This window comes from Mobula birostris, chromosome 19 (genome assembly GCF_030028105.1).
Source record: "Mobula birostris isolate sMobBir1 chromosome 19, sMobBir1.hap1, whole genome shotgun sequence".
Taxonomy (NCBI): domain Eukaryota; kingdom Metazoa; phylum Chordata; class Chondrichthyes; order Myliobatiformes; family Myliobatidae; genus Mobula; species Mobula birostris.
The window spans coordinates 40,212,760-40,238,710 of record NC_092388.1 but is presented as its reverse complement, the minus strand read 5'-3'; the positions used below and the strand labels follow the sequence as shown (position 1 = coordinate 40,238,710).

Below are 25,951 nucleotides of genomic sequence, written 5' to 3'. Positions count from 1 at the left end.
ATGATTTTCATTACTTGTTGTGAACAGACTATAAGGATTGCATTTATTTGACTGATATTCCTTTGCACTTTGAAGATTGAGATTGATCAAATTAAGATGTTTAAAAATAAACCAAGGCTTTGATAGGGAGGAAATTTGTACAAACAGTCTATTTTTTCAGTATAATTCCTGTGAAAATTGGTCGCTTTTGGAGTGCAATGCAATTGTGGTGATTTCTAGGTCAAATTACATCACAACTTAAGTTTAAAAAAGTCTCTGCACACATGCAAATGATACGATTTTCAGGCAGGATTTTAGAGCATGAGCTGTGAAATTATGTCAAAGTCTGTTTTTGGGGCACTCTTAGAATAACCACATTTTGTCCTTGAGCCAGAGACAGAATTTCTCTTACCTACCTTCCCTCCTTCATTCTAGTGCCCAAAGGTCTTCCCACCCTCACTGATGAGACATTCTCACCAACCCTCTGGGTGAGATCTATGTCTCTCTAACTGATATCTTACTCTGACCATGATCTCTCAGATGTTTCTGAATCTTTCCTCATTTCCTCTAAATCTTTGCCAGAACTTCTGACCCAGTCTCTCCTGTTGCTCCTTGACGATGATGTCAGTTCTTCATTCTGACCCAAGACTGGCTGTCTCCTAACCAAGGTCTCAGTTGTGCCTCCCAACCTGCAGCTGAAGCCAGGAATTGACCTCCCTCATTTTTATCCCAGGACTGGAATTACCTGGTATCCTCCAATGCATGCTCCATAGTGGTGCAACACACTAAGAAAAATTGTAAGAACTTTAGGTACGACTTTGCTGAGGCATGCCCACAGCCAAAAAAATATTGTAGATATACGTCTCTTTGAGCCTTGATAAGAAAAGACCTGATATTTGATCTTGCACACTGCAGTTGCCAAAATGACAAATGGGCGTAATTAAAGAAAATCAGACAATAAGCCACAGACTTAATGTGTCACTATGATATTTAGCATACAATATCCAACAGAACCCCAAACATATCTTCTGTGTCAATATTTTGAGCAACGTGATAAAATGTAATATTCTTTTAGGAGTTCAGCTCTAGGTGCAGTCACAACTCTGCAATGGGAATCTCTTGGGTTTTAGAGAATATATAGAGCATTGAAAAGGCTTGAAGAAAATGGAGGAAAGTTGATTTGGCCAGAATGGGCAAGATTTTAGATCTCTCAGACAAACAGAACCCCAGTAACTTACAGAAACATTCACACGCTCTGCGGGGCTCAGTTGAAAGTCCCTCGTATAGCGTTTACTCAGAGGACGTTGAACATAAGGTAATGATGGAATTAGATGGTAGGGGTTGGTCAAATGTACAAAATATGTTTTTGTGAGGTATGAGGAAATTACGTGTTGGTGTATGAGTGTAATTATTGCCATTTTATTTTGAATTTGGGTGCTAATAGTGAACTGCAGTGATCCAGTATATTTTGTTCCCTTCTGATAACTGTGAACACTTAAAATTTACAGGCACTTACAGACCCTCCCCCCCCCCCCCCCATTTGACAACTCTGACTTCCATTGCCCCAGCATTACACCCTGTGGCTTTGGTTGTCCCAAATCCAGAACTTCATTCTAAATTCCTCTATTTCTCTGGAACTTTTTTAGTTTTCAAAACAATCCTCAGAAGCTTCTATTTACCTTTGCAAAATATCTTTATAAGATTTGGCTTGAAGTTCTATGTGTTCTCATCATTCTTTACAACTCAGTGGGAAGCCATTCAGCCCATTCAGCCAATGCTGGGTCTCAGGGCAACCCCGTTAATCCTACTGTCCCAAAAATCTATTCTCCCCCACGTGTACAACAACTTTCTTTTCACTATGACCAATGAACTAATTTAGGTACCAATTAACCTACCAACAAGAATTGCACTTTTGCAACGTATCCTTGAAATACACATCAGCAGAAAGAGTTAACTTAACATTTGTCAAACCTGAGAAAGAGACAGTGTAAATTGCCCATGACCATTGTACCATTGCCCTTTTGACATACATTTTTTATCTCCTGTTTAATTTGTAGACCACATCTTTGCTACTGTTCAGAGGTCCTCCCATCAGGGTCCTTTTACCCTTGCAGTTTCTTAGCTCTGCCCACAACTATTCCACACCTTCCAATCCTATGTCATCTCTTTCTGTTTTTTACCAACAAAGCAGCACCACCCCCTCTGCCTGTCCCTTTGATACAATGTGTATCCTTGTACGTTAAGCTCCCAGCTATGATCTTCTTTCAGCCATGATTCAGTGATGCCCATGTCACACATACCAATCTGTAACTGTGTTACAAGTTCATCTACCTTATTTTGTATTCTGCATGCATTCAAATTTAACACCTTCAGTCTTGTATTCATTATCTTTTTCGATTTTGTCCCCCTTTTACATTGCAGCTCATCCTGTTGACTGTAATTTTGCCCTATCGGGTTTCCCTGGTTTGTAAAAACTGTCTATTTCATCTGAATTAGCTTCTAAGACAGGTTCTTTCTGGTCTAAGTATTCACAAAATTGCAGTATACTCATCCCTAATATGGTGACCACAAACCCATTTACTTTGAATTTGTAAGAATTTCTCCTTGCCCATTACACATATTGCTTTCAAATCAAACCATTCTTGATAAAGAATACTGCAAACAAAAGGTCTAAATGAGCAGTAGCATTCAAGTGAACACTGTAACACTATAGTCCTGTAACACGACTTGACTGTTTGAGAAATTTTGAGAAATTTTTAATGAAAGGATGTGTAATCATTGCAGATAAATTACCAGAAATAAAGTGATTATATGTATATGCATGCCAGCATTGCATTCTGTTCCATTACATTTAATGGAACTAATTTAAAGAGTATAAAACAGAATTTAACTTTGTGAATTCACAACCTCATTACATAAAACTTACACACAAGCAAGTCTCTCAGCCCAACTGGTGTATGCCAGCATTATATTTTCCACATGATTCTCCTCCAAATCTTTACATCACAAAATATTTCTGCTACTTTCTTCCTCAAGCTGCTTCCCTTTAAGTGAATAAATGCTATTCATCTCAATCACTCCACATGGAAACAAGTTCCACATTCTAACTATTTTTTTGTAGAAAGAAACTTCTCCTTGATTTCTCATTTTCTGAGTTTGTATGTTCAGTAATTACAATCTCATCGTCAATTATTTCTGTTCTTGCATACACGCCAGCGTAGAAGACAATTCAGTGTCAATTTTGTATTGTAAGATCTCAGCTCCTGGACTCTTATGAAGGTAGATATATTTTCATTTCTCAGACAAGGTGAGAAACTATAGCCAGTTTCATGCTCCTAAGTAGCCTGGACCCCAAATGAAGAAGACTACTTCCTTTTCTGCCAAATCTCTTATCATGTTTGTTCTGATAAGGCATAAACCCGTTCCTAGTATGTTCACCAAAATCATGACATCTAGAAACTCACCCACCAGATTCCAAGAAATTACAGGAAAATGTTTATTCCAATGTTTGAGGGAACTTGCATTTTATTGCTGAATTATGGATAGTGGAAAATTATAGTCTGTCCAGCTTTATGCAGCTGTGGATAACAGAAAGTGAGAATATATTCTTCCTATTTTTTACCACGGTTTAGCAGTAGATGGTCATTGTAGAACTCATTGCTGTACTTCATATTCCAGGAACAAGAAATAGAAATTATTTTCATATTTATGTCTACCAAGCTCCAACACAGTAAATGTTTCCCTTGTGTGCAAATTATTTCTTTACAAATTGTAGACTTAGCTTCAGAATGTCTTGGTGCAGATTTGATACCTTGGCCTAGATTTAACAATTTGTTTTTTTTAAATCACTTGCAAATTCCAGTTTATTGAAAAGTATCTAGTTTATAAAGATTGTTATCACCTAGTGTTGAATAGCTAATCTGATGCCTTTGTAAGTAGTGCCAATATATAAAGTCAATGCATGGCTGCAACCTTCTACTTCAAAACTCAACCAATGTTCAAAGGACAAATCTCCACTGCAGATTCAGCAGTGATTGTAGAGTTTATCAACTCGGAGGAATGGGATGGATACCTGATACTTTGGATCAATTCCTAATACCACTTTTAATATTATATTCCCACACCCCATGGTAACTGATATGGAGAGTTCAGTGACAGAACAATCTTCTGGGTTCCCAGTAACATTCCTTAGTTAAACTCAGTTGACACATAAGCTGTCAGCCGATCCCACATCGTTAAGAGATTATGAAACAAGTACCTTGTTTTTGAATAGTTAAACATGATAGACAAAAGCATTTGTCATCTAATCTTGGATTCTCCTTATTTTCAAATGTCAGTCTGAATTACTTCCAAAATGTTTATACAAAGATTCATAAAATATATATATTCATAATACTTCTTGCCCTCCTCAACACTGATGATGGTTTGGACTTGTGTATACGTTGACTGAAGAGTTGATTGCTTCCCCAATTGACAATAATTAGCCATTTAAGTTTTCATATCTGTCTAGCAGCTTCCTTTCTTACATCTCCTACTCTATACCCTAAGTAAAATTTCAATGAATTTTTATTTAGAGCATTATCTTACCTTCGAGACATGCTATTTTGGGACTTGTTTAATATAATTTTAAAATCTGGAGAGTAAGAAAACTTTCTTAGGGTATCTCCGATTTGAACCCTAACAGTATAGTTAAAACTGCTCGGGCTAAGTTTACTAAAACAATCATGTAAAACAATAGCAATTAAAATGAAATCTCTTCCATGCAGCCTTTTCTGAACTGTTCCCTCCCAATGAGTTTTCAAACTGATATCTGTGAGGCATTTTCTTTCCTAGCAAATAATCTAGGATTAATAGATTTATGTTAGATGTGGATATTGAGAATAACTGAACCAGGATGGGTAAATTAGTCCAAGAGGCGGATCAGCTAGGATCTAACAGAATGTGGGTTCAGGATCAACAAGCTGAGTGTACTTTTCCTGTTCCCTTTTTCTTATTCTATTTATCCTGCCTAAAGTACTCCAAAAACTTTCCAACTCATTCCACTATCTCTTTTAATGGCATCATGATTCAGGGAGCCATTCGAGATGCTGGAGGGAAGAGGAAATATAATCAGGGGAGTAGGCACAATTCTCTGTCTCAAGGATCAACAGCCCTGCAGGTTGTGTTGCCTGTCTGATGCCCAGGTTTGGAACATCTTCTCTGAATTACAGAGGAATTTGAAGGATGAGGGAAAAGATCCATTTGTTGTGGTCCATGTGAGTACCAATAGGTAAGAAAACAAAAAAGATTCTGCTAAAGGAATTTAAGCAGCTAGGGATGAAATTAAAAAGCAGAACCAAATAAATAATAATTTCTGGATTGTGCAAATTGACACGGCAGCAATAGAATTAGACAGCAAAATGAGTGGCTCAAAGATTGATGTGGGAGAAGTCTGTTTAAATTCTTGGGACATTGGGTCCAATATGGGGAAGCAGGGAGTTGTCTGATGGGATGATCTTGACCGGAACAATGCTGGGACCAACGCTTTGGAAATTTGCACTGTCCACTGCAGCAGCATGACCTTTACAAAGGGTCGGAGCTGTTTGTTACAAAATTAAACTTCTAAAACATGTTCCTTGCTCAACTTCTGGTTGTAAACAAGAACCAGTCTTCAGTCCTCAATATAAATTGCAGAAGTAATAGGTTTGAAGTGAAAAGGATACTTGGGCTGGCTGCTAAGAAATGTGGTTTGCAAAGTGAAGTGACCATGAGGGTTCCTCTCTGCATTAGCCAAGCACAACACAATGGGGTTATGGTAAAACTACAGCTGTTATTTGCACCATTGTCTTCAGGAACTTTTAGACCAGGAGTTCCAATCTTTTTTATGCCATGGACCCCTACCATTAAGCGAAGACTCCCTGGGTGCCGGGTTGGGAACCCCTATTTTAGACTATCTGAGGAAATTAGTTTGTCCCAGTAAAGGTATCTGGAAAACATGACATGCAGATGATGTCATCCAGCAGAAAACAATACAAATATTGGGAAACATTAGGGATTGTTGGGAATGACAAGAATGACAGAAAAATGAGGTGACAGAAAAAAGAATTAGAATTCATTCCTCAGTCCTTGGTTTGTGAGATAGATGACTCCATCTGCAACTCGCTCTTTTAGTTCATAAGAATTATACCTGTGTTTGGAAACACTTCGTAGCTTATAACTTCTTTGTAACTCAAAAATCTATTATAAATTAGGAAACCTCTAAACGTGTATCATTAAAAAAAAATAATTTATATTTACACTAGTTCATTAGCTGGAAGTATCTCCTCCTTGGTAGGGAAGGGGGTCCTACAACTCAAGGTGTGGGTATTGGCAGGTATGCCTTGCCACAGAGATTAGACAGGGAAGTGAGTCCTGAAGAGTAGATGTCTACAGGTACCCTCTATAGTAGTGGTACCTGTAGACATCTATATCAGGTAGGGCGTAAAATCCTCTTTTGGGTTTAGGGCTTTGTGGACAGGGAACCCAATACAATCACACCAGGGTCTTAGTGAATTGCCTAACCAGAGCTGTGGATATGAGAAAGGGGCTGGGCTCAACAGATTGGAAATAAACAGATAAAGCGAAGGAGATTGCAGGTGGGGTCACTGAAGTCTCCTCCGGAAAAGGATAAGAATTTAACTTCAGAGAACACAGAGACAAAGTTGATAAGAGGGGCGGTAAATACAGGACTAAACGTGTTATATTTGAATGCACACAGCACATGAAACAAGGTACATGAGCTTATAGTACATTTAACAATCACAGTTACAACATTATTTGCAGCACAGAGTTGCGGCTAGAAGAAGATCAGAGCTAGGGAGCTGTTAGATTAGGATGTAGAACTGGTACTTTTATTGTACTTTTCTTGTAGTTTAACTTTCATATATTTGCTTCTATTTTTATATAATCACCTATATAGACTATGGTCAACACGCTCCTAGCAGACAGCGGCGCGTCTAATGTAGATGAACTGAACACACTGATGAGGGAGAGGGAGAGGGCATTGTGCCTGACGCCGGCCCCCTAGGCCTGAGTCGACGTAGTAGTAGTAGTATATACGAGGGGTGATTGATAAGTTTGTGGCCTAAGGTAGAAGGAGTCAATTTCAGAAAACCTGGCACATTTATTTTTCAACATAGTCTCCTCCTACATTTACACACTTAGTCCAGCAGTTGTGGAGCATACAGATCTTGGACCTCCAGAAGTGTCCACAGCAGGGGTGATTGATGAGTTCGTGGCCTAAGGTAGAAGGAGGTGAGTTTTACAGCTGTCGTTACATGCACATGCAGTTCAACGCTTTGAGTGATTATGCAGAAAGTTTGAAGTTAATAACTTATCTCTTTCTACCTTACGTCACAAACTTATCAATCACCCCTCCTATGTGTGGTTGTTCATCCAATTTTCTAGTAATTGTAGTACAGCTGCTTCTGACATTTTCAAGAAGCTTCTTAATTTTCTGGAGTAGATGTCTCAGTCGAATCTGGCTTTTTTGTAGGTTAATTCCATCAGTGGAACATTGTTGCTGCCTTTTTAGTTGGAGCTAGTTTTTTCTTGCATATGACGACCTCTAATCGTTTGTTCTCCGCTTTTCTTTTTAATTCATTCTTTTGTTCCTGTAACACGTAATGTAATGGCTGTAAGCAACAAGTTTTATTCCTCATTCTTGACTTTTGAACCTCTGGATCACAAAAATGTCAGGATCCAACAGAGCTAAACATCCAAAGACATGCTGTATACCCTATTGAAAAGACAGGCGGGTGTGTAGAGGGGGTGGGATGGCTCTGGTGGTAAAAAAAGAAATCAAATCCCTTGCAAGATATGAATAGGATCAGAAGATGTAGGATCCTTGTGGGTAGAGTTAAGAGGGTAAAAGTACCCTGATGGGAGATTATATATAAGCCTCAGAATAGTAGCCAGGATGTGGTATACAAATTAGATGGATAGATAGATAGATAGATATACTTTATTGATCCCGAGGGAAATTGGGTTTCGTTACAGGCGCATCAACCAAGAATAGAGCATAAATATAGCAATACAAAAACCACAAACAGTCAAACAACAAAATGCAAACTATGCCAGATGGAAAATGAGTCCAGGACCAGTCTATCGGCTCAGGGTGTCTGACCCTCCACGGGAAGAGCTGCACATTCGATGGCCACAGGCAGGAACGACCTCCTGTGCCACACAGTGTTGTATCTCGGTGGAATATGGCCGAAGTCCAACAGTAAAAAGTTCAATATCCGGTCTACAAACACGTTCCTCGATCGTAATATGACCTGGATTGCTCCATCTGTTGTTAACCAGAACAGTAAGCACCCAACTCCTTTACGCTTACAACAGGAGATTAAAAAAAAGGCACATAAAAAAGGAAATGCTACAGTGGTCAGGGGAGACTTAAATATACAGACAGACTGAGAAAATCAGGATGGGAAGGTATTTGTAGATTTTTTTTTAGAGAAGTATAGTCAAACCTACCAGGCATAAGGCAATTCTGGATTGGGTGTTCTTTAACGAACCAGATTTGATTAGAGAACTTGAGGTAAAGAAACACAGAGGAAGCAGAGACCACAAGATGATAGAATTCACCCTGCAGTTTAAGAGGAAGAAGCTAAAATTAGATGAATTGATGCTATAATTGAATAAAGGTAACTCCAGAAGCAGGAGGGAGAAGCTGGCCAAAGTTGATTGGAAGCAGACTCAAGCAGGGCTGATGATAGATTAGCGATGGCAGGAGTTTCTGGGAGTAACCATTGAGCACAACAACATGAAACACTGTCGCAGGAGAGCAGCATCCATCATCAGATTTCCCCACCACACAGGACACGCTCTCTTCTCGCTGCTGCCATCAGGAAGAAGGTACAAGAGCCTCAGGACTTACACCACCAGGTTAAGGAGCAAATACTACCGCTCAGGCATCAGGCTCTTGAACCAAGGGGGAAAATTTCACTCCACTTCACTTGCCCCATCAATGAAATGTTCCCACAATCAATGCACTCACTTTCAAGGAATCGTCATCTCATGTTCTCAGTATTTATTGCTTATTTATTATAATCATTTCTTTCTTTTTGTACTTGCACAATTTGCTGCCTTCCACATTCTGGTTTAATGCCCAAGGGTAGTCTTTCACTGATAATTATTATTCTATAGATGTATTGAGTATGCCCACAAGAAAATGATTCTCAGGTTGTATATGGTGATGTGTATGTACTCTGATAAAACCATTTAATTTGAACTTGAAATTTTAATTTGATTTGGAAAGCACTGGATCAATTCATCGCAAAGCAGAAGAAGCATTCTAAAGGGATTTTAAGGAAACTGAAGCTGACAAGGGAAGTCAAAGACAGCATAAAAGCAAAAGAGATGACACACAGTATTGCAAAACCTACCTGGAAGATGGAGTATTGGGAAACTTTAAAAAAAAACAAAAGAAGGCAAAAAGAAAGCAAAGAAGGGAGGAAAAAAATGACACGTCATACTGAACTGTGAGACAGACTCGAGGTGACATTTGGCCGACTCCTGCTACTTACTTGTGCTCTTATGCACAAGCTGTGTAGACCAACTTCCACATGAATGGTACACACAAATGTCTCAGGCATGTGACAAATACTGTTAGATATCACCCACGTGTTCAGTTTCTTCCATCCTTTAAGGCATGAGGAACCAAGAGGAAAATCACACACTAACTTGCAGCACCTCCAAAGTCCACTGCATTTCACCGATAGAATCGGAAGTGGGGTGGCCAAAGTTGATCAGATCAGCAGATTTTTAGATGGCTGATCTTGCTGAGATGGCTGGGCTGGGTGGCCCAGAGAAGCAGTGTGCTCTTAGGAGTGGGGAGGGTCATCTTCTAGGGCTTTGTGGTGTGGGCTGGGCTGGGCTGGGCTGGGCTGTGCTTGAAGGGGATTTCATTGGGCTGGGTTTTTCTGAAGATGACACTACAGCTTGAGATCAGCTCATTTCCTGTGGCCGAGGCTTCGCCAGCATCACGGGGGGTTGCTTTAGCAAGTATCAGGTACATATCCACAGGAAGAAAATCCCAGAATCAGCACTCAGCCTGCGTTGCCTTCCACCGCTCCTGTGTGATGCCAGAGTTAAGAGGAAAATCACAGGTCTTGTGCAACTTGCAGAAAGTCCCGAAGTGTAATTTTTTGTTTTTCATTCAGTTTGAATTGCAACACTTAAACATGACAGTTTGGTGCTGTTTGAAGGGCATATGTTGCTGCAGTAGCCAACACCTTCATACTGCACTGAGTGTCAGCAGGAGTATATGCTCAGGTCTCTGGAATTAGGATCAAACACTGCACCTTTAGTCTAACTGAAGTGTGCTACTACTGCACCATATCAAACAGCTCAATGCACGATGCAGAGCTGTTTTCCCTGATTATCCATATAGTCAGTAGGCAGGCTGTTACAGTGTGTGTTGATTATAATGATGCTTTCTATTTTCTGGAAAAGATTTGAAAAATTCTTTTGATCTATTTGGTTTACTGATATAAAGAAGCTCTCTAAAGTCTGATCACCAAGAAACCAAAAAGAAGCAAAGCAGTCCAGGGGTTTATAACTTTCCTGTATTGCAGGAACTGCAAAGGGAATTAGTAACACACATAAAAGTTGCTGGTGAACACAGCAGGCCAGGCAGCATCTCTAGGAAGAGGGCGAGACCCTTCGTCAGGACTAACTGAAAGAAGAGCTAGTAAGAGATTTGAAAGTGGGTGGGGGAGGGGGAGATCCGAAATGATAGGAGAAGACAGGAGGGGGAGGGATGGAGCCAAGAGCTGGACAGGTGATTGGCAAAAGGGATATGAGAGGATCATGGGACAGGAGGCCTAGGGAGAAGGAAAAGGGGGAGGGGGGAAAAACCCAGAGGTTGGGCAAGGGGTATAGTGAAAGGGACAGAGGGAGAAAAAGGAAAGAGAGAAAAAGAATGTGTGTATATATATAAATAAATAAATAATGGATGGGGTATGAGGGGGAGGTGGGGCATTAGCGGAAGTTTGAGAAGTCAATGTTCATGCCATCAGGTTGGAGGCTATCCAGACAGAATATAAGGTGTTCCTCCTCCAACTTGAGTGTGGCTTCATCTTTACAGTAGAGGAGGCCGTGGATAGACATATCAGAATGGGAATGGGATGTGGAATTAAAATGTGTGGCCACTGGGAGATCCTGCTTTCTCTGGCGGACAGAGCGCAGGTGTTCAGCAAAATGATCTCCCAGTCTGCATCGGGTCTCGCCAATATATAGAAGGCCGCACCGGGAGCACCGGACACAGTATATCACCCCAACCGACTCACAGGTGAAGTGTCGCCTCACCTGGAAGGACTGTCTGGGGCCCTGAATGGTGGTGAGGGAATTAGTGTTTTTTTATGATGAGTTAAGGTGATCCATCAGAGTGAATTTTTGCTAACTTGTTCATTTATTCTTGTAACAGTCCATGCACAGAAAATATATTATTCCCGTCGATCTCATTTACGGGTTTATGTCTTACAAGCATGACCCAGAAAAAAATAATGCTTGGCAGCATCGTCGGGAAAGCTGGATGCTAGCCTTCAGTCTCCTACAGAGCAACCGTCAGGGTAGTCATAGAACTAGGCAGCTAAATCCTAAACCAGTATTGTCAAAGTGGTGACATCTGAAAAGTACTTTTTGGTCTGTAGCATCCTTTGACAGCTCCTGCACTTGTGTGAGATTCTACCGAATGTTAATACAAGTTACAAACACAAGAGATTCTGCAGATATTGGAAATCCGGAGTAACACAAAATGCTGGTGGAATTCCACGGGTCAGGGAGTGTCGGTGGAAAGAAATACACAGTCGATGTTTTAGCCCAATGCCCTTCAGGACGGGAAAAGAAGGGGGTAGAATCCAGAATAAGAGGGTGGGAGGATGAATAGGAGCCCAAGCTCACTGGTGAAAGGTGAAGCCTGGAAGGTGGGTTGGTGCGGCAGGGGGGAGGATGAAGTAAGAAGCTGAGAGCTGATAGGTGGAAAAGGTAAAGAGCTGAAGAAAAAGCTAATCTGATAGGAGAGGAGAGTAGACCTTGGGAGAAAAGGAAGGAGGAGGGACACCAGAGGGAAGTGATATGCCGGTGAGGAGAAGAGGAGTAAGAGGTGAACCAGAATAAAGTTATTTCTTTTCTTCTAAGTTGGTTCTTCCATCCCACGATAGTAAGATAACTTTCTCTGCTATATATTGCCAACTCAGCTGTTTAGCTTTATGCATGCAGTCTGGTTCAGACCACAAAATGACTTGGGTACATTATGTAGCACTCCAAATGTAGCAGTTGGTGGAGTCTACCGTCAACAGGTGTGGTGCTGTAGAAGTCTACCTTGTCTGTTAACACTTACCTTGCTCTTTTGTGATGGAATCTATAGATTATGAAGACCTGTTTAAGTATCTTCTATATACTAGGCAATGTAGTGAAGTACCTGTTCTCTTGTTCATTCCCTGCAATCTGAGGAGGCGATAGTTTCTTCAGTGCCCTCACTATTCTATTTTTGAGATACATTTCAAGTTTTTTTTGTGCCATTGCCATTGAAGTTGATTTTGATCTTCACTATCTTGTTGAGGTTAGTGAGATAGGGACAAATGACATTTTCCTTCATAGAAATATTTAGCTAGTCTCTTGAATAGGCAAGGAGACAGATCTAATGTGAGCAAATAAGATTAGTGAAGGTAGCCAAAATGTTCAGCACATACACAGTAGGTTGAAGGTCTTTTTCTCTTCTGGACAGATCTATGGCTCTGTGCAGTACACACAAAATGCTGGAAGAAATCAGGTCAGGTAGCACCTATTGAGGGGAATTGTCGATGTTTTGGGCTCAGACCCTTCATCAGGACTGGAAAGAAAGGGAACAGAATCCAGCTGAGAAGGTGATGTGTATAAGCTGGTAGGTGAGAGGTGAGACCAGTTGAGGGTGAAGGTGGTAGATGGGGGAGGGGATGATGTAACAAGCTGGAATGTGATGGGTGGAAGAAGTAAAGGGCTGAAGAAGGGGGAATCTAACAGCAGAGGACAGTGGATCATGGAGAAAAGAGAATGAGGAGGTGATGGGGCAGGTCATGGGGTAGAGAAGAAAAAGGTTGAGTAGATAACCAGAATGGGAAATAGAAAAAGAGAGGATGGGGAAGGGAATAAAGAGGGGTGTGGGGAGGGGGCAGTAATTGCCGGAGTTAGAGGAATTTTCATTCATGCCATCAGGTTGGAGGCTATCCAGACGGAATTTGAGTTGGCTTTAATGTGGCAATAGAGGAGGCTGGTAATTACTCCACAACTACCACCCACCCCTGAGTTCTCACTTCCCTGAATTTGATACAGTAATATGGAGAAGAATCTGGACATATGCAGAGGCATCTAAAATCGTGCATCAAACAGTTGGAATCCACTTGTTTAAAATTTAATTCTGTACATCTTCAAAAACATGTGCAAATTTAAACTTTCACAATGTTTGTAAAGCTTCATAAGAATGATATAAGTAGAAGCAGCAGTAGGTCATTTGGCTCTTCACATTTATTCCACCATTCTGTAAAATCATGGCAGATCTTTTTACCTCAGTATCACTAACTCATTGATTCCTTTAATATGCAAAACAGCTTTCTATCCCTTGTCTTGAATATATTCTGGATCTGAGCCCCCCACAACCCTCTTTCAAGTTCCAAAGAATTGCTTTTCTCTAGAGAAGACATTTCACACCATCCTGAATTTGAACGCTGTACCCTGCTCCACCCTGCTCCACCCAACAGTAATCTCATCCCTTCAGCTACTATGTCAAGTCCTGTAGAAATTTTGTATGTTGACTTTCAATAGTTCATGCATAAAGGCAGCTCAAGTCCTCTGAAAACCGCAGTTTTTCAATCCCACACCGTTTATAAAATATTCCAAAATTTAATCCTTTTCTTTGGAAACTGATGGCCTCACATTTTCTACATTACATTCCAAATGCTATTTTCTCAGTTATTCTTTTAACCTCCCTATATCCCCTTGAAAGCTCTCTAATCCTGTTCACAGTCACAAAGCAATCCAACTTCATATCTTCAGCATACCATATCTTATCAAAAATAAAGGAATTTTAAAAGGAATTTTGAATAGACTGAGCCACAGCATAAATTCCTGCAACATCTCACAACTCACTTTCAAGGACTCTTCAACTCATGTTCTCAATATTTATTGCACATTTACTTTTTTTTTGCATTTTCTATATGTTGTCCTTTGCACACTGGTTGGCCACCATATTGGTACGCTCTTTCATTGATTCTGTTATGGTTATTGGATTTATTGAGTATGCCAACAAGAAATTGAATCTCCGGGTTGTATATGGTGACATATATGTACCGTGCCTATAAAAAGTATTCTTCCCCCCGGAAGTTTTCATGTTTTATTGCCTTACAACATTGAATCATAATGGATTTAATTTGGCTTTTTTGATATAGGTCAACAGAAAAAGACTCTGCGTCAAAGTGAAAACAGATCTCTACAAAGTGACCTAAATTAATTACAAATATAAAACACAAAATAATTGATTGCATAAGCATTTCCCCCCCCCCCTTTAGTATGACACCAAATCATCACTGGTGCAGCCAATTGCTTTTAGAAGTCACATAATTAGTTAAATGGGGATCATCGTGTGCATTCAGGGTGTTTCAATTGATTGTAGTAAAAATACACCTCTATCTGAGGGAGGCCACCAAGAGATCTATGACAACTCTGGAGGAGCTACAAGCTTCACTGGCTGAGATGGGAGAGACTGCGCGTACAACAACTATTGCCTGGGTGCTTCACCAGTCGCAGCTTTATGGGATAGTGACAAAGGGAAAGCCATTTTTGAAAAAAACTCACATGAAATCTCAGCTAGAGTTTACCAGAAGGCATGTGGGAGACTCTGAAGTCAGCTGGAAAAAGGTTCCATGTATGGTCTGATGAAACCAAATTTGGCCATCAGACTAAAGGCTACGTTTAATGTAAGCCGAACACCTCACATCATCAAAGACACTCCATCCCTTCTGTGAAGCATGGTGGTGGCTGCATCATGCTGTGGGGATGCTTCACTGCAGCAGGCCCTGGAAGGCTTGCGAAGGTAGAGGGTAAAATGAATGCAGCAAAATACGGGGAAATCCTGGAGGAAAACCTGATGCAGACTGCAAGGGAACTGTGACTTGGGAGAAGATTTGCTTCCCAGCAAGTCAATGACCCCAAGCATAAAGCCAAAGCTACACAGGAATGGCTTAAAAACAACAAAATTAATGTCCTGAAGTGGCCAAGTCAGTGTCCAGATCTCAGTCCAATTGAGAATTTGAGGCTGGACTTGAAAAGGGCTGTTCACTCACGATCCCCATGCAATCTGATAGAGCTTGAGCCATTTTGTAAAGAGGAATGCAGGCAACATTGCAGTGTCCAGATGTGCAAAGCTGATAGAGATCTACCCACACAGACTTTAGGCTGGAATTGCTGTCAAAGGTGCATCTACTAAATACTGACTTGAAGAGGATGAATACTCATGCAATCAATTATTTTGTGTTTTATATTTGTAATTAATTTAGATCACTTTGTAGAAATCTATTTTCACTTTGGGACAAGAGTGTCTTTCTGTTGATCAGTGTCAAAAAAGCCAAATTAAATCTACTGTGATTCGATGTTGTAAACAATAAAACCTGAAAACTTCCAGGGGGATGAATACACTTTATAGGCACTATACTTAGCTAATAAGTTTACTTTGAACTTTGAGCTTTGAATGTACTCAAGGGAAATGAGTCATTTACTGCCCAATAACCATCTCTCAGTACACACCTGTACAATACTGTCCACATGCATTGGTTTTGGTTATTCAGGTAATAAGATTGAAAGCCTTAAGACACCTTATCAAAGTTCTTCTATAGATCTAAATATGTCTGGTTCTATAGTTTGATATGCCTATTCCTTTGGATACAATTTCAATTCAGTTTGAATTTACGTGGACCTTCCCCATCTGATACAGACTGCCTCCAAAGACACTACTCAGTTGGATCCCCATTAATGAAGGTGCTGGGCTTTCTCCACTCACCCCCAGTCTTGACCAATCCTATACCCTTGCCTAACAGTCTGCTGAAATAACAGAATTCCCATCCCAGCCACTTATTCTGCACTCCCAAGATTATAGGGTTGCAGCCATTGACGGCCATTCCATACAAAGCCAACCTAACTGCCTGTCTACCAGTTCTAGCCCTTGACTATTGACCCTAGTCCCCTTCCCTTCACAGTCTATCCATCTTTCAGTCAGTTTTCATTTCTACCAAACAACTGGACCAAGTTCTCTGTCTAATCCACAGCTCCCTGTGTACTCCCTACGAGTCTTCTTCTGAGCAGAACTCAGACACAGACCCAGCTGATTCCTTTGAAAGTGAAGGATAGGCTTTGCATGAACAAAGCCAGTTTAGTAGTATATGGTACCTTACACCTGGAATACTACTAAATTTCGCAGCAACAGTCTATCAGTCAAAATGCCTGCTGCCTTGCTGTCAGTGACTATAGTGGAACTCTACTGAGGCTAACCTGTTTCTTACATAAGTGCAGAGCTGGGAGGTAGCAAGGATTAAACGGAAAGTTTGGGACTATTTGAAGGAAAAGAGAAATTAAATGAGGAGAGATAAAGTTAAAGGCTAAAAGGGGTTTAGAACTGAACAAGAGTAGAAATGAATTATCTGACAAGATGAGGTGTTTTTGTGTTAGCAAACTAACAGGAGAATTTGGAAATGTGAGGCAAATTTATGTCATCTAGGAACCTCCACCAATCTTTTTTTACTTAGTAATCCCTCTAAAATTTAACCTTAATCCTAGTACCTTCAATGTAGTCATAATGTAGAAACACTGATGACACTATTTTCAGCAAGCAAACACCTTGTTTATGCCAACCAACGAGCTCTTCAGTACCTAGATTTATGTTTTAGTCTTCACTCAATTTATAAGGCAGTTGCATTCTCCAAGTAACTATCGCTTTTTCCGTTATGTTTTAAACAGCAAGTCAACACCGACCAGTGCGAAGTCTAATCCATCCAAGAGACATCGAGATCGTCTGAACGCTGAGTTAGACCACCTGGCCAGTCTCCTGCCATTTTCACCTGATATTATTTCCAAATTGGATAAACTTTCAGTTCTTCGCCTGAGTGTCAGCTACCTTCGAGTAAAGAGCTTTTTCCAAGGTAGGTGCATTTAACAAACCAGTGTAACGCTCATTTAATACAGAGTTGTTCCAAATCCAGTCTCCCATGTTTCTGCTGGTGGGTTCTCATATTTCAATTTCAATTTCGGTTTTAATCTGATTTTGATCTTTGAAGTTGTCACTTTGTAATATTTATCTAGTAAAATGCATTCTTTTTGTTTTATTCAATACATATTTTTCCTATCTTTATCTTTGAGGCAGAGCTTTCAGTTCATTCCCTTGCACTTGCGATTTTCCTTTAGAATTTGACTTGAGTTTCAATGTCAAAATTCTCAGCTTTACTTTTGATTCCCTCCATATTCCTGCTGCAACTTGTCAGTACAACCTCCTCAATTCTTACACCCTCTGTGTTCCTGCAAATATGGCCTCTTGTCTACCAAATTTTTATGAATGTTGCCTTTAGTTTCCCAATGTAAACTGACTCTTGTACTCTCCCTACAGAATAAATTGCCTCTCTCTTTTTAACTCAAATCACATATCCTCGCGTCTCCTTATATGAATTAGTGTTAAATTGTGTTTGATTGTGTTCCTGTCAAGCAACCTGGGTTGTTTTACAACATTAATGGTGCTCTATAAATGCAATTTTTTTTTTAAACCAAACCTTTGAAACAATTTCTTATTCTAACAGCCTTCCTGGTTTTCTGTTGCTTCTTTCTATAGCTCTATAATGTGGTCCTGTCATCTCATTGTTGGTCAGCTGCTCTTTTGACACTGTGTGAACTTGAATCTCAATGAATTGTCTGGGTTTGATTACTTTATTGAGTAAATGATGTTGTCAAGGCCAAGAGAATCAAAGTCTACGTTAGTGGATACCAGTAGAAATGCTGAAGTCTACTAACTGTCTGGCATATAGCAATCCTTTTTTATATGGTTGTTTGGGATGTAGGATGAACACACAAGATCTGAAGCAGGATAGGATGCAACAACGGAAGAGATGCAACACACACAATATGCTGGAGGAACTCTGCATCTCCGGAAAAGAGTAAGCAGGCAACGTTTTGGGCCAAAACACTTCATCAGTCCTGAAGAAGGGTCTCGGCCCGAAACATCCACCGTTCCCTCTTTTCCACAGATGCTGCTTGACCTGCTGAGTTCCTCCGGCCTGTTGTGTGTGTGTGTTGCTTTGGATTTCCAGCATCTACAGATTTTGTTATATTTGAAACAGGAGAGATGTTTCTCTGTCATATCCATCTCCAGGTTTAATGAGCTGTGATAGGCTGGGAGTCACTGTGGCGCTTAGTGGAATTATTATTAAGGCAGCTAAACTGTCAATCAACTTATTGTTTAGCATCGCAGTTACATGGGAATGAAGGGATTTTCATTTGATGTGTAGATTATTTCGAATTTGACAACCCCATCCCTGAGGTTGCGAAAATAATAAGGTTAAGGAGCACTTGATATTGGCTTTTTAAATTCAAATGGCCTAATCGCAATAAAGGTTCAATGTTTACAGCAGCAGTCTGGCTTAGCATGATGCAGGGAGCATCACAGATTCAAATGGTACAGGAAAAGCTCTTCAGGTGCTGAATGGGTCAGGGTGCACTCTCTCATACTTCCATCTTGGGTGTGCAGAATTATAATGCCAGGTTTCACTGAGCATGCAATGGACAGTTGAAAGACTCGCAGGTGAGAGAAAACTACATTGCCTATTGGGTATCTTCAGATATCACCAAATGATTCAACTGATTATTCTGGTTTGAACAAATAGTGGGTGAACGCTCCCAGTATCGCTAATTGCTGTCCTACACTTTGCATAAAGAGTTCGCTAAACTGCACATCCAGCCACTGTATATTCACCCAGTAGGTATGGTCATGCTTTGATATTTACCATGAAACAGGCTAGCAGGCAGAATGAAACAAAGCTCAGAATGTGGGAGTAGATAAATAAGCATTCTGAATCATAGATAAATAACAGAATTAACTACCTACCTTCCTATGATGAATCACCATTTGCTTTAATCTGGATTCTTTGCTGCTTCCTTTTACAATTATTGGAAGGCAGAGACCGATTGTTTAGGCCTTTGCCTGGACTGCTGAGATGTGAAAGGTCCATCATCTCAGAGGATTGGAAGCGAAGGGTCCTGACAAAGTCTGTAGCACCTACACTGGTGTCTGAGCTAGAGGAAGATGAAGGAGAATAGAGAGTATTATGTAGGATGTGGTATTAACACTGGGGATGCCTTTTATCTTTAATCTTTTCCTCAGTCCCGTCAGTTGGTTGTACGCCAGCCTTCTTACAGTCATGAGACCATGGAAAAACTAACAAGTAGCGTATTTGAAGAGACAGACACAATGATACTCAAAGTTTGTACCATTGTGAGCATGGGCTATAACCCATATGACAGACGTTGTTAAAGCTCCAAAGAACATGCCAGTGAATTCAGCCTTTAACATCCCCTCCCATCAGTTCGCATGTTTGGAGTCGGGCTGCTCCATGAACTCTGCCTTAACGGAGGTTTGGCTTCATGCAGGTTCTACAAAGCTTCACCAAGTTGCTGATAAACCTCTGCGTTTGCTGCTGCGGTGATGTTCCCCTGGGGCTCAGAGTCCATATTTGCAAGATGAGTGTGGCTCAGAGAAGCTTGTGCCCAACATGCAGGTTCTCCACAGTTAACTTTGTCACCTGCCTCAGGGTGGTGATTTGTGAATGACCAAGTGAAAGCTCAGCTATTCATCGGTCTTGCTGAAATATGAGCACTTGTGTTGCAACATAGTTGCACAGCCTATGATGGTTCATCCTCAGAAAGAATTAGATCCTGGTGAAATGCTTCTTTGCATCTCCAGCAAATCTTCCTTCATGCATGAAGACCTTAGAAGAAAAACAAAGCATGGGTATAAATCACCATACTCAATTTTCTCTTTGTTCTATTTCTTGGAAAAGCTGTCCATGAGCTCCCTGTCTCCTCATGTTCAGTTAAAGGCGAGACAGATGGGCATCTGTTCTATGGTATTCTTAACGTCACTTAACTGAGGTACTCCTATGATAATGCACCAAACTTAAAGCAATGTTAAGAAAATACTTGGTCATCAGCAACGAACATGTGTATTTAAGCTGAGAGATAAACACAAGAAAGGACAAGCCAGTTCATAGACACCCCATCAATAGTCTGGTTTTTTAGTGTGGGGTATATAGGCTCTAAGTAATTATAAACTTAATCCTACCAGAACTTTACACTTGGCTTAGAATTCCAGCAGACCGAATTGCATCTGTTCAACACTACTCTATATTACTCTTGAATATATGTGACCGCATTCTTAGAATGCTTTCGATTACACTGAAAATTTAGCTGCATTTGGTTTTTCTTTGATGAGTTGGACATTCATTTATTACAATTACACTGAATATCATGACAGAAATAATCATTAAGAAGTGTTCATTAAGTCATGGTGCATTGATTTTTTTTTTCAAAAATTCATTTATTTTGTGTATATAGTAAATTACACCTATGCATGTTATTCCAGTTAAATACTTTAAAACTTCTCTAAACCATTCAGTAATCAAACACAACTCAATTTTGCTCATTTTTCAATCTTTCTCCGATCTTCTACCTGTTCATGACCTAGTTTCCAAACTGTCATTAGAGTGGTGCTCAACATTCCGAAGTGACAGTAATTCTTGGGCGTCCTTGTTCGTCAGGAACTGGGTATACAACTGATATAACACCTAGCATATTTCAGTTAAGTATGTCACTAAAAAGTTTTCTGGCAGACTAGGGGTTTCTGTTTGACTTACTTAGAGTCTGGACCAGCTGGATGTTGTGATTAGAGTACACTTATACAACACAGATATTTGTGGGTGTATTCCAAATACTATCCATCAGGTCCCACTCATCCAATACCCACTATATACTTCATCTCCCAGTACAGTAACACTTCAGATTTAAATTTCCCACCACTGTTTATCAATTACACCATAACCCAGTTCTCAACTCTGACACCCCATTCAGTCCTAAACGTTTCCAAGATCCCTGCAGTTCTGGCCTCTTATACATTCCCAACCTACATGAATTCCACAAATGGCTAACCAAACCAATAGTTGATTAGACTCTTGCTGGAATTCCTTCTATATTCTCCTTCTTGTCATCTCTGCTCCTTTTAAACATGTTTTAAAAGCTACCTCTTTTGCTAACAATGTGTTTACTTGTTCTAGTAGCTCCTTGTACCTTGGGATGTTTAATGATTTAGCATGTAATGATCGCTGCGTATCCTGAAATAACATAAAGCATATTCATTAGAATGAGATATGAATACACCAAGATAGCCTTTTGAAAGTTCATCGGAGTGACTTTAACCTGTATTGACTTACCATGATTTTTTGACACTATACCCAAAATGCTTACATTCAATCAGTACCAGTATCCTCTAACTTAATGATTACAAGAAGACTCAGCCAAAAAATAGCAATGATCTCAGCCTACTTTTGAGTCTGTTGCTGTTTTTAATTTTTAACAAATTTCATCATCAAAATTCCTCCAACTTTTCACAATCCAACATTGCATTTTTTAAATAGTAGTTCGTGATTATGAGTTGCATATAAACATGTTTTGGATAAGGAATAGAAATCACTGATCATTTTGGGAGATTTCACTTCTCCCTTAATCCATTGGGAATGAAGTAAAGAAACTGAAGAAGTTTTAAGTATAAAACAAAACCACAAATCATTAGTTGCTGGAGAAGAAATTTGGTGCATGGGGACACTGCTTATTCAGGAACCTTAGTCCAATCAGGGTCAGTTTTGAGTGTTTGTAAGTCAATGGTAATAAATCTAAAACAAGATAATCATGGTTCTGAACGCAATTACACACAGCAATGTACTTGCCAGGTTATTCTTCTGAAAGGGAAGTTAATATCATTCACTTGTTAGATGAATCGTAACAGGCACCATAAAAGATTTATAAGATGACCTAGGGAATGATTTATTCTTCATATTTTTTCAACGTTATTATATAATGATGTAGATGAAGAAAACTTGTCAGAAGCTCTTTCTTCTGCCAGCATAATCCAAAAAGAATACAAACTTATCATAGGAATTAAGTGGCCCCCCCCATTAACCTTTCTAACCAATAACTAGATTTGGAAACCAAGAGTACCAATGACCAAGATGGGATCTGAAATTGGGCTTTGCTGGAAACACAAAATGGGAACCAGCTGGGCAGATTTAGTTGTGTTCAACTGTCCTTTGCTTCTGTTGATTGAAATGTAGAAAGAAAGAATGTGTTCACCTGTTGCCTATCCCTGCTCTACACTTTCACAAACAACTTCCACCCTTTGAATTGATTTTTTTTAGTGGTTAGAGAAAGAAACCATCCAGATTTGCAAGGTTATCTTTAAAATTCTAAATTCTGAATTAACACAGAAAGCGATCATTTGTCCCAGCAGATCAGCAGGATGATACTGCTAATAGTCCTCCTGAAATTCTTTCCAATGCTTTTCATCAAACTCCAATAGCATAACCTTCTTCTTTATTTCTCTGACTAGCCAGCTACCATTTCAGATCTTGATTTGTTTATGATGGTGAGCTCCATTTTTAACTGCTTTCAATATTAGATGATCCTAACAGTGGCATAACACTAAAATAAATACCATAATAATAAAAAGGTTGAAATTAATGATTTATTTTACAAAGTGCATAAGTGCTGAATTATTCTACAGTAAAGAAGTATCTTCTGAAATTTAGTTTCTTTTTTAATGTGGAAAATGGGTTGTTAAGAGTAGTCTGACAGAAACAGTGATAGAAGGAATAACTAGATCAGCCATTTCAGATGTTGGTTAAGAGTTAACTCTTGGCCAGAATGTGGGTAGAACCCATCAAATGTTCTTCAAGTTGTGGTCCATTACATCCGCTTGGAAGGGCAGATGTGGCCTTGGTTCCATGTCTATCTGAAAGACAGTCACCCCAATGGCAGGGTGCTCCCTGTCTTCTGCAATGGAGTTTCAACTTGGGTAATAAACTCTTATCTCCAGAGTAAGGTTGAGGGTCACAAACCTGTGAAAATAGTAAAAATAAGTTTTTTTTCTTTTATTAATCTACTCTAAAATTACATAACTTTCAATTTCAGTCAATCCCAAATTAACATATTCTATTTTGTACCTTTTAAAAATGTAAATGACCTTTACAAATGGTTATCCCCGATCCTCTGTGGTGTCTCAGTCAACTGTTAATGTAAATAATTTGCTTCAGTTATTCTTGGCTAAATTTCCTGCTCTATCAGTGTAATCATGGCACACATAGGATAGGATCCAATACCTCCAGTAGGTGTAGGGAGTGATCTCCAGAAAGATAATTGGGATTTCCAGATTCAACTATACAGCCAGACTAAAGAAAATGGCTTATTCTCATCAGACAAGGGGTAGTTAATTGAAAGTGGGTAGACAAACCACTTAACAAAGATTAAAGGTTTAATAAAATTGACAAAGGAACCAGGGGTGAAGTGAATGAGAATATTTTCTTGCATAACAAACCTTAATGGTCTAGAATGCTGTACCTGAAAGTGGTAAGAGAAGTGTCATTGAAAAGGAAAGATTTGCACGAGCAAGGGGTAACAGATGAGATTTGGAACTAATTAAAGATTTGCATGTTCCAAGGAATAACAATTACTCAACTTTTCTTTTATCGAATACCCACATCCTGAAGTAGTTTAAGAAGCTGGTTGTGGTCTGTCCTCTTTATTGTTTCTTCAAGTAATGCCATCTTAAGAGTCTTCAATGCAATGGAGAACATTAGTCATATGCAGACCATGTAGGGTAGGTTACTGTTTTCCTGCACTGACAACCACAATCATTATGCTTATCACGCTATTCTTAATTCTATGGAATCAATCCTTCATTATGGAGATTGGTAAAAACAGATTCAATTCACAGATCCAATTTTTCAATAAAGCAGTAGCAGTATTTCTTGAATCATTTTGCAAAGTGCAAGTACATACACTATTGAACGTGATTAAAGGACCATATTCCTTGAGGAAGCACATTGTTTTGGCGAAGTAAGAGCCTTCCATTCTGTTCTGGAAATCTATTCCGGGACAGAAAATTAAATTATCTTCTCAGGCCATTTTAGTCATGGTACAATGATTGAAACTAAATTAAAACAGTTCCTCAGGTATGTAGATAAAACAGAATCTTTAAGGAAGTACTTATCCATTTAGTAGAGTTCTTGCTGGAGTGAATTGTCATTCAGAAAAACTTAATTGAGTAAAGAAATAGCATTAATAAATCCATTGCACATGGCGAGAAGGTTAAGGACAGGATGAAGTAGTGGACACAATAATAATTGTGGAATTTTTGTTAAAGCTAGCAGGAATGAAATTGGGCTGCCTCAATGTTGCTATCAGAAAGGCAACAGCATAATTGCCTCTCAAAACTGAGAAGTCATTAAATGTCACATGCGATTAAACATAATTTAAATCACATTCCAGATTCAGTAAGATATGTCACTGATTTATCATTACTCTGAGCTGATGTTCAATGCCTAATTTTATAGAAAAAACATGATTTTTGCAGGTGCACAAAGAATGGAATGAAATATTACAAGTACATTGTGATGTTTATAATTGAAATCCTCATCAGCTGAATTTAGCTAGCCTTTTTTTTAATTCACATTTAGTCCATTTCAATTTCAGTTTTAAGGCAGAGAACTATTTCAAGAGTATCGCATTGTCTTTATTTTAGGTTTCCAGTATCTGCAGTTGTTTTATTTTAATTTCATTTACTGTAACATTCTGACTGGTTACATATTCCAGTCATCCACATGTTACCTTCAGATAAAGATCACAAGGAAAGTCTGGCTGAGTGGCAGGAGAACATCTTTTATTTGTAGTTTCATAACCTGGGGTGCCGATTGCGGCCACTATTAGTTTTCTTGATTCTAGTTATAATGTCTCAGTTACATTGAAAACTTATTGAACTGCTGTAATAGTGAAATGTAATCCAAACTTTTAATGTCAAAAGTAGAAGGAAAATTAACATCCATGTCAATAGAAAAAAAATAATCAGGGAAGCTGAGGCTGGAGATTAGAGCAGGCAGTAAAAATTCAAGTCTAAAGTGTGTGCTAATGTTTTATCCTCCTCACAGATCATCAGATGGCCCACACTAATATTTGCACAAATTTTAAGATTTCCCCAATGATCTAACCTTGCCTCCACCAACCACTTTCTCCTCTGCATGGTGCTCCTGTGCAGCATTTTCAAGGAGAACGTTACATACCATATTTCCATTGATGATACCCATCTTTATCTCAGCACCATCTCCTTGACTCTTTGTTTATAGTTTGTTCAATATACAGTATTAGGATGAGCAGAGGTTTAAACTTCAATAATTTGCTATCTGATTATTCAGAACTTCTGGTGACTCAGCATCTGGCTCACCAAGAGGTATTTATCAAGAGTGCTGCCGAAGGACTTCAGCCTGAAACATCGTCTGTACTCTTTTCTTAGATGCTGCCTGGCCTGCTGATTACTCCAACATTTTGTGTGTTCCCAAGAGATATTTACCATGTTCTCTGGACCCTGCCTCCTGCATTTTCTTCCAGTCCATGGGACGCCTGCTCTATTAATCATGAATATGCTGTCAATGCTCCCCTCTAACTTTCCACGGCCCTGTTTCCCACTATGCTTTTCAACTCACAAAGATTCTGTTTCTATCCTCTCTTGAAGAATGTCTTGGATTCCAACCTTGCATCCCTGTTTAGCTTACCAAGATAAATGGAAAATTCTTTTTGATTCTGTGAAACATGTTTAAAAGTTGAATTAAACATGTTTTGCAGCGTT

General features: G+C 39.4%; 1 protein-coding gene across 1 annotated transcript in view; it reads left to right on the top strand.

The window, feature by feature from the left end:
• Positions 1 to 25,951, top strand: part of LOC140212298 (aryl hydrocarbon receptor-like) — a 191,450-nt gene that overhangs the window by 10,230 nt on the left and 155,269 nt on the right. Inside the window, exon 3 of the mRNA XM_072283002.1 lies at positions 16,984 to 17,165. Within this exon, the coding sequence (XP_072139103.1) occupies positions 16,984 to 17,165 (182 nt within the window). The remainder of the gene's footprint in view (positions 1 to 16,983; positions 17,166 to 25,951) is intronic.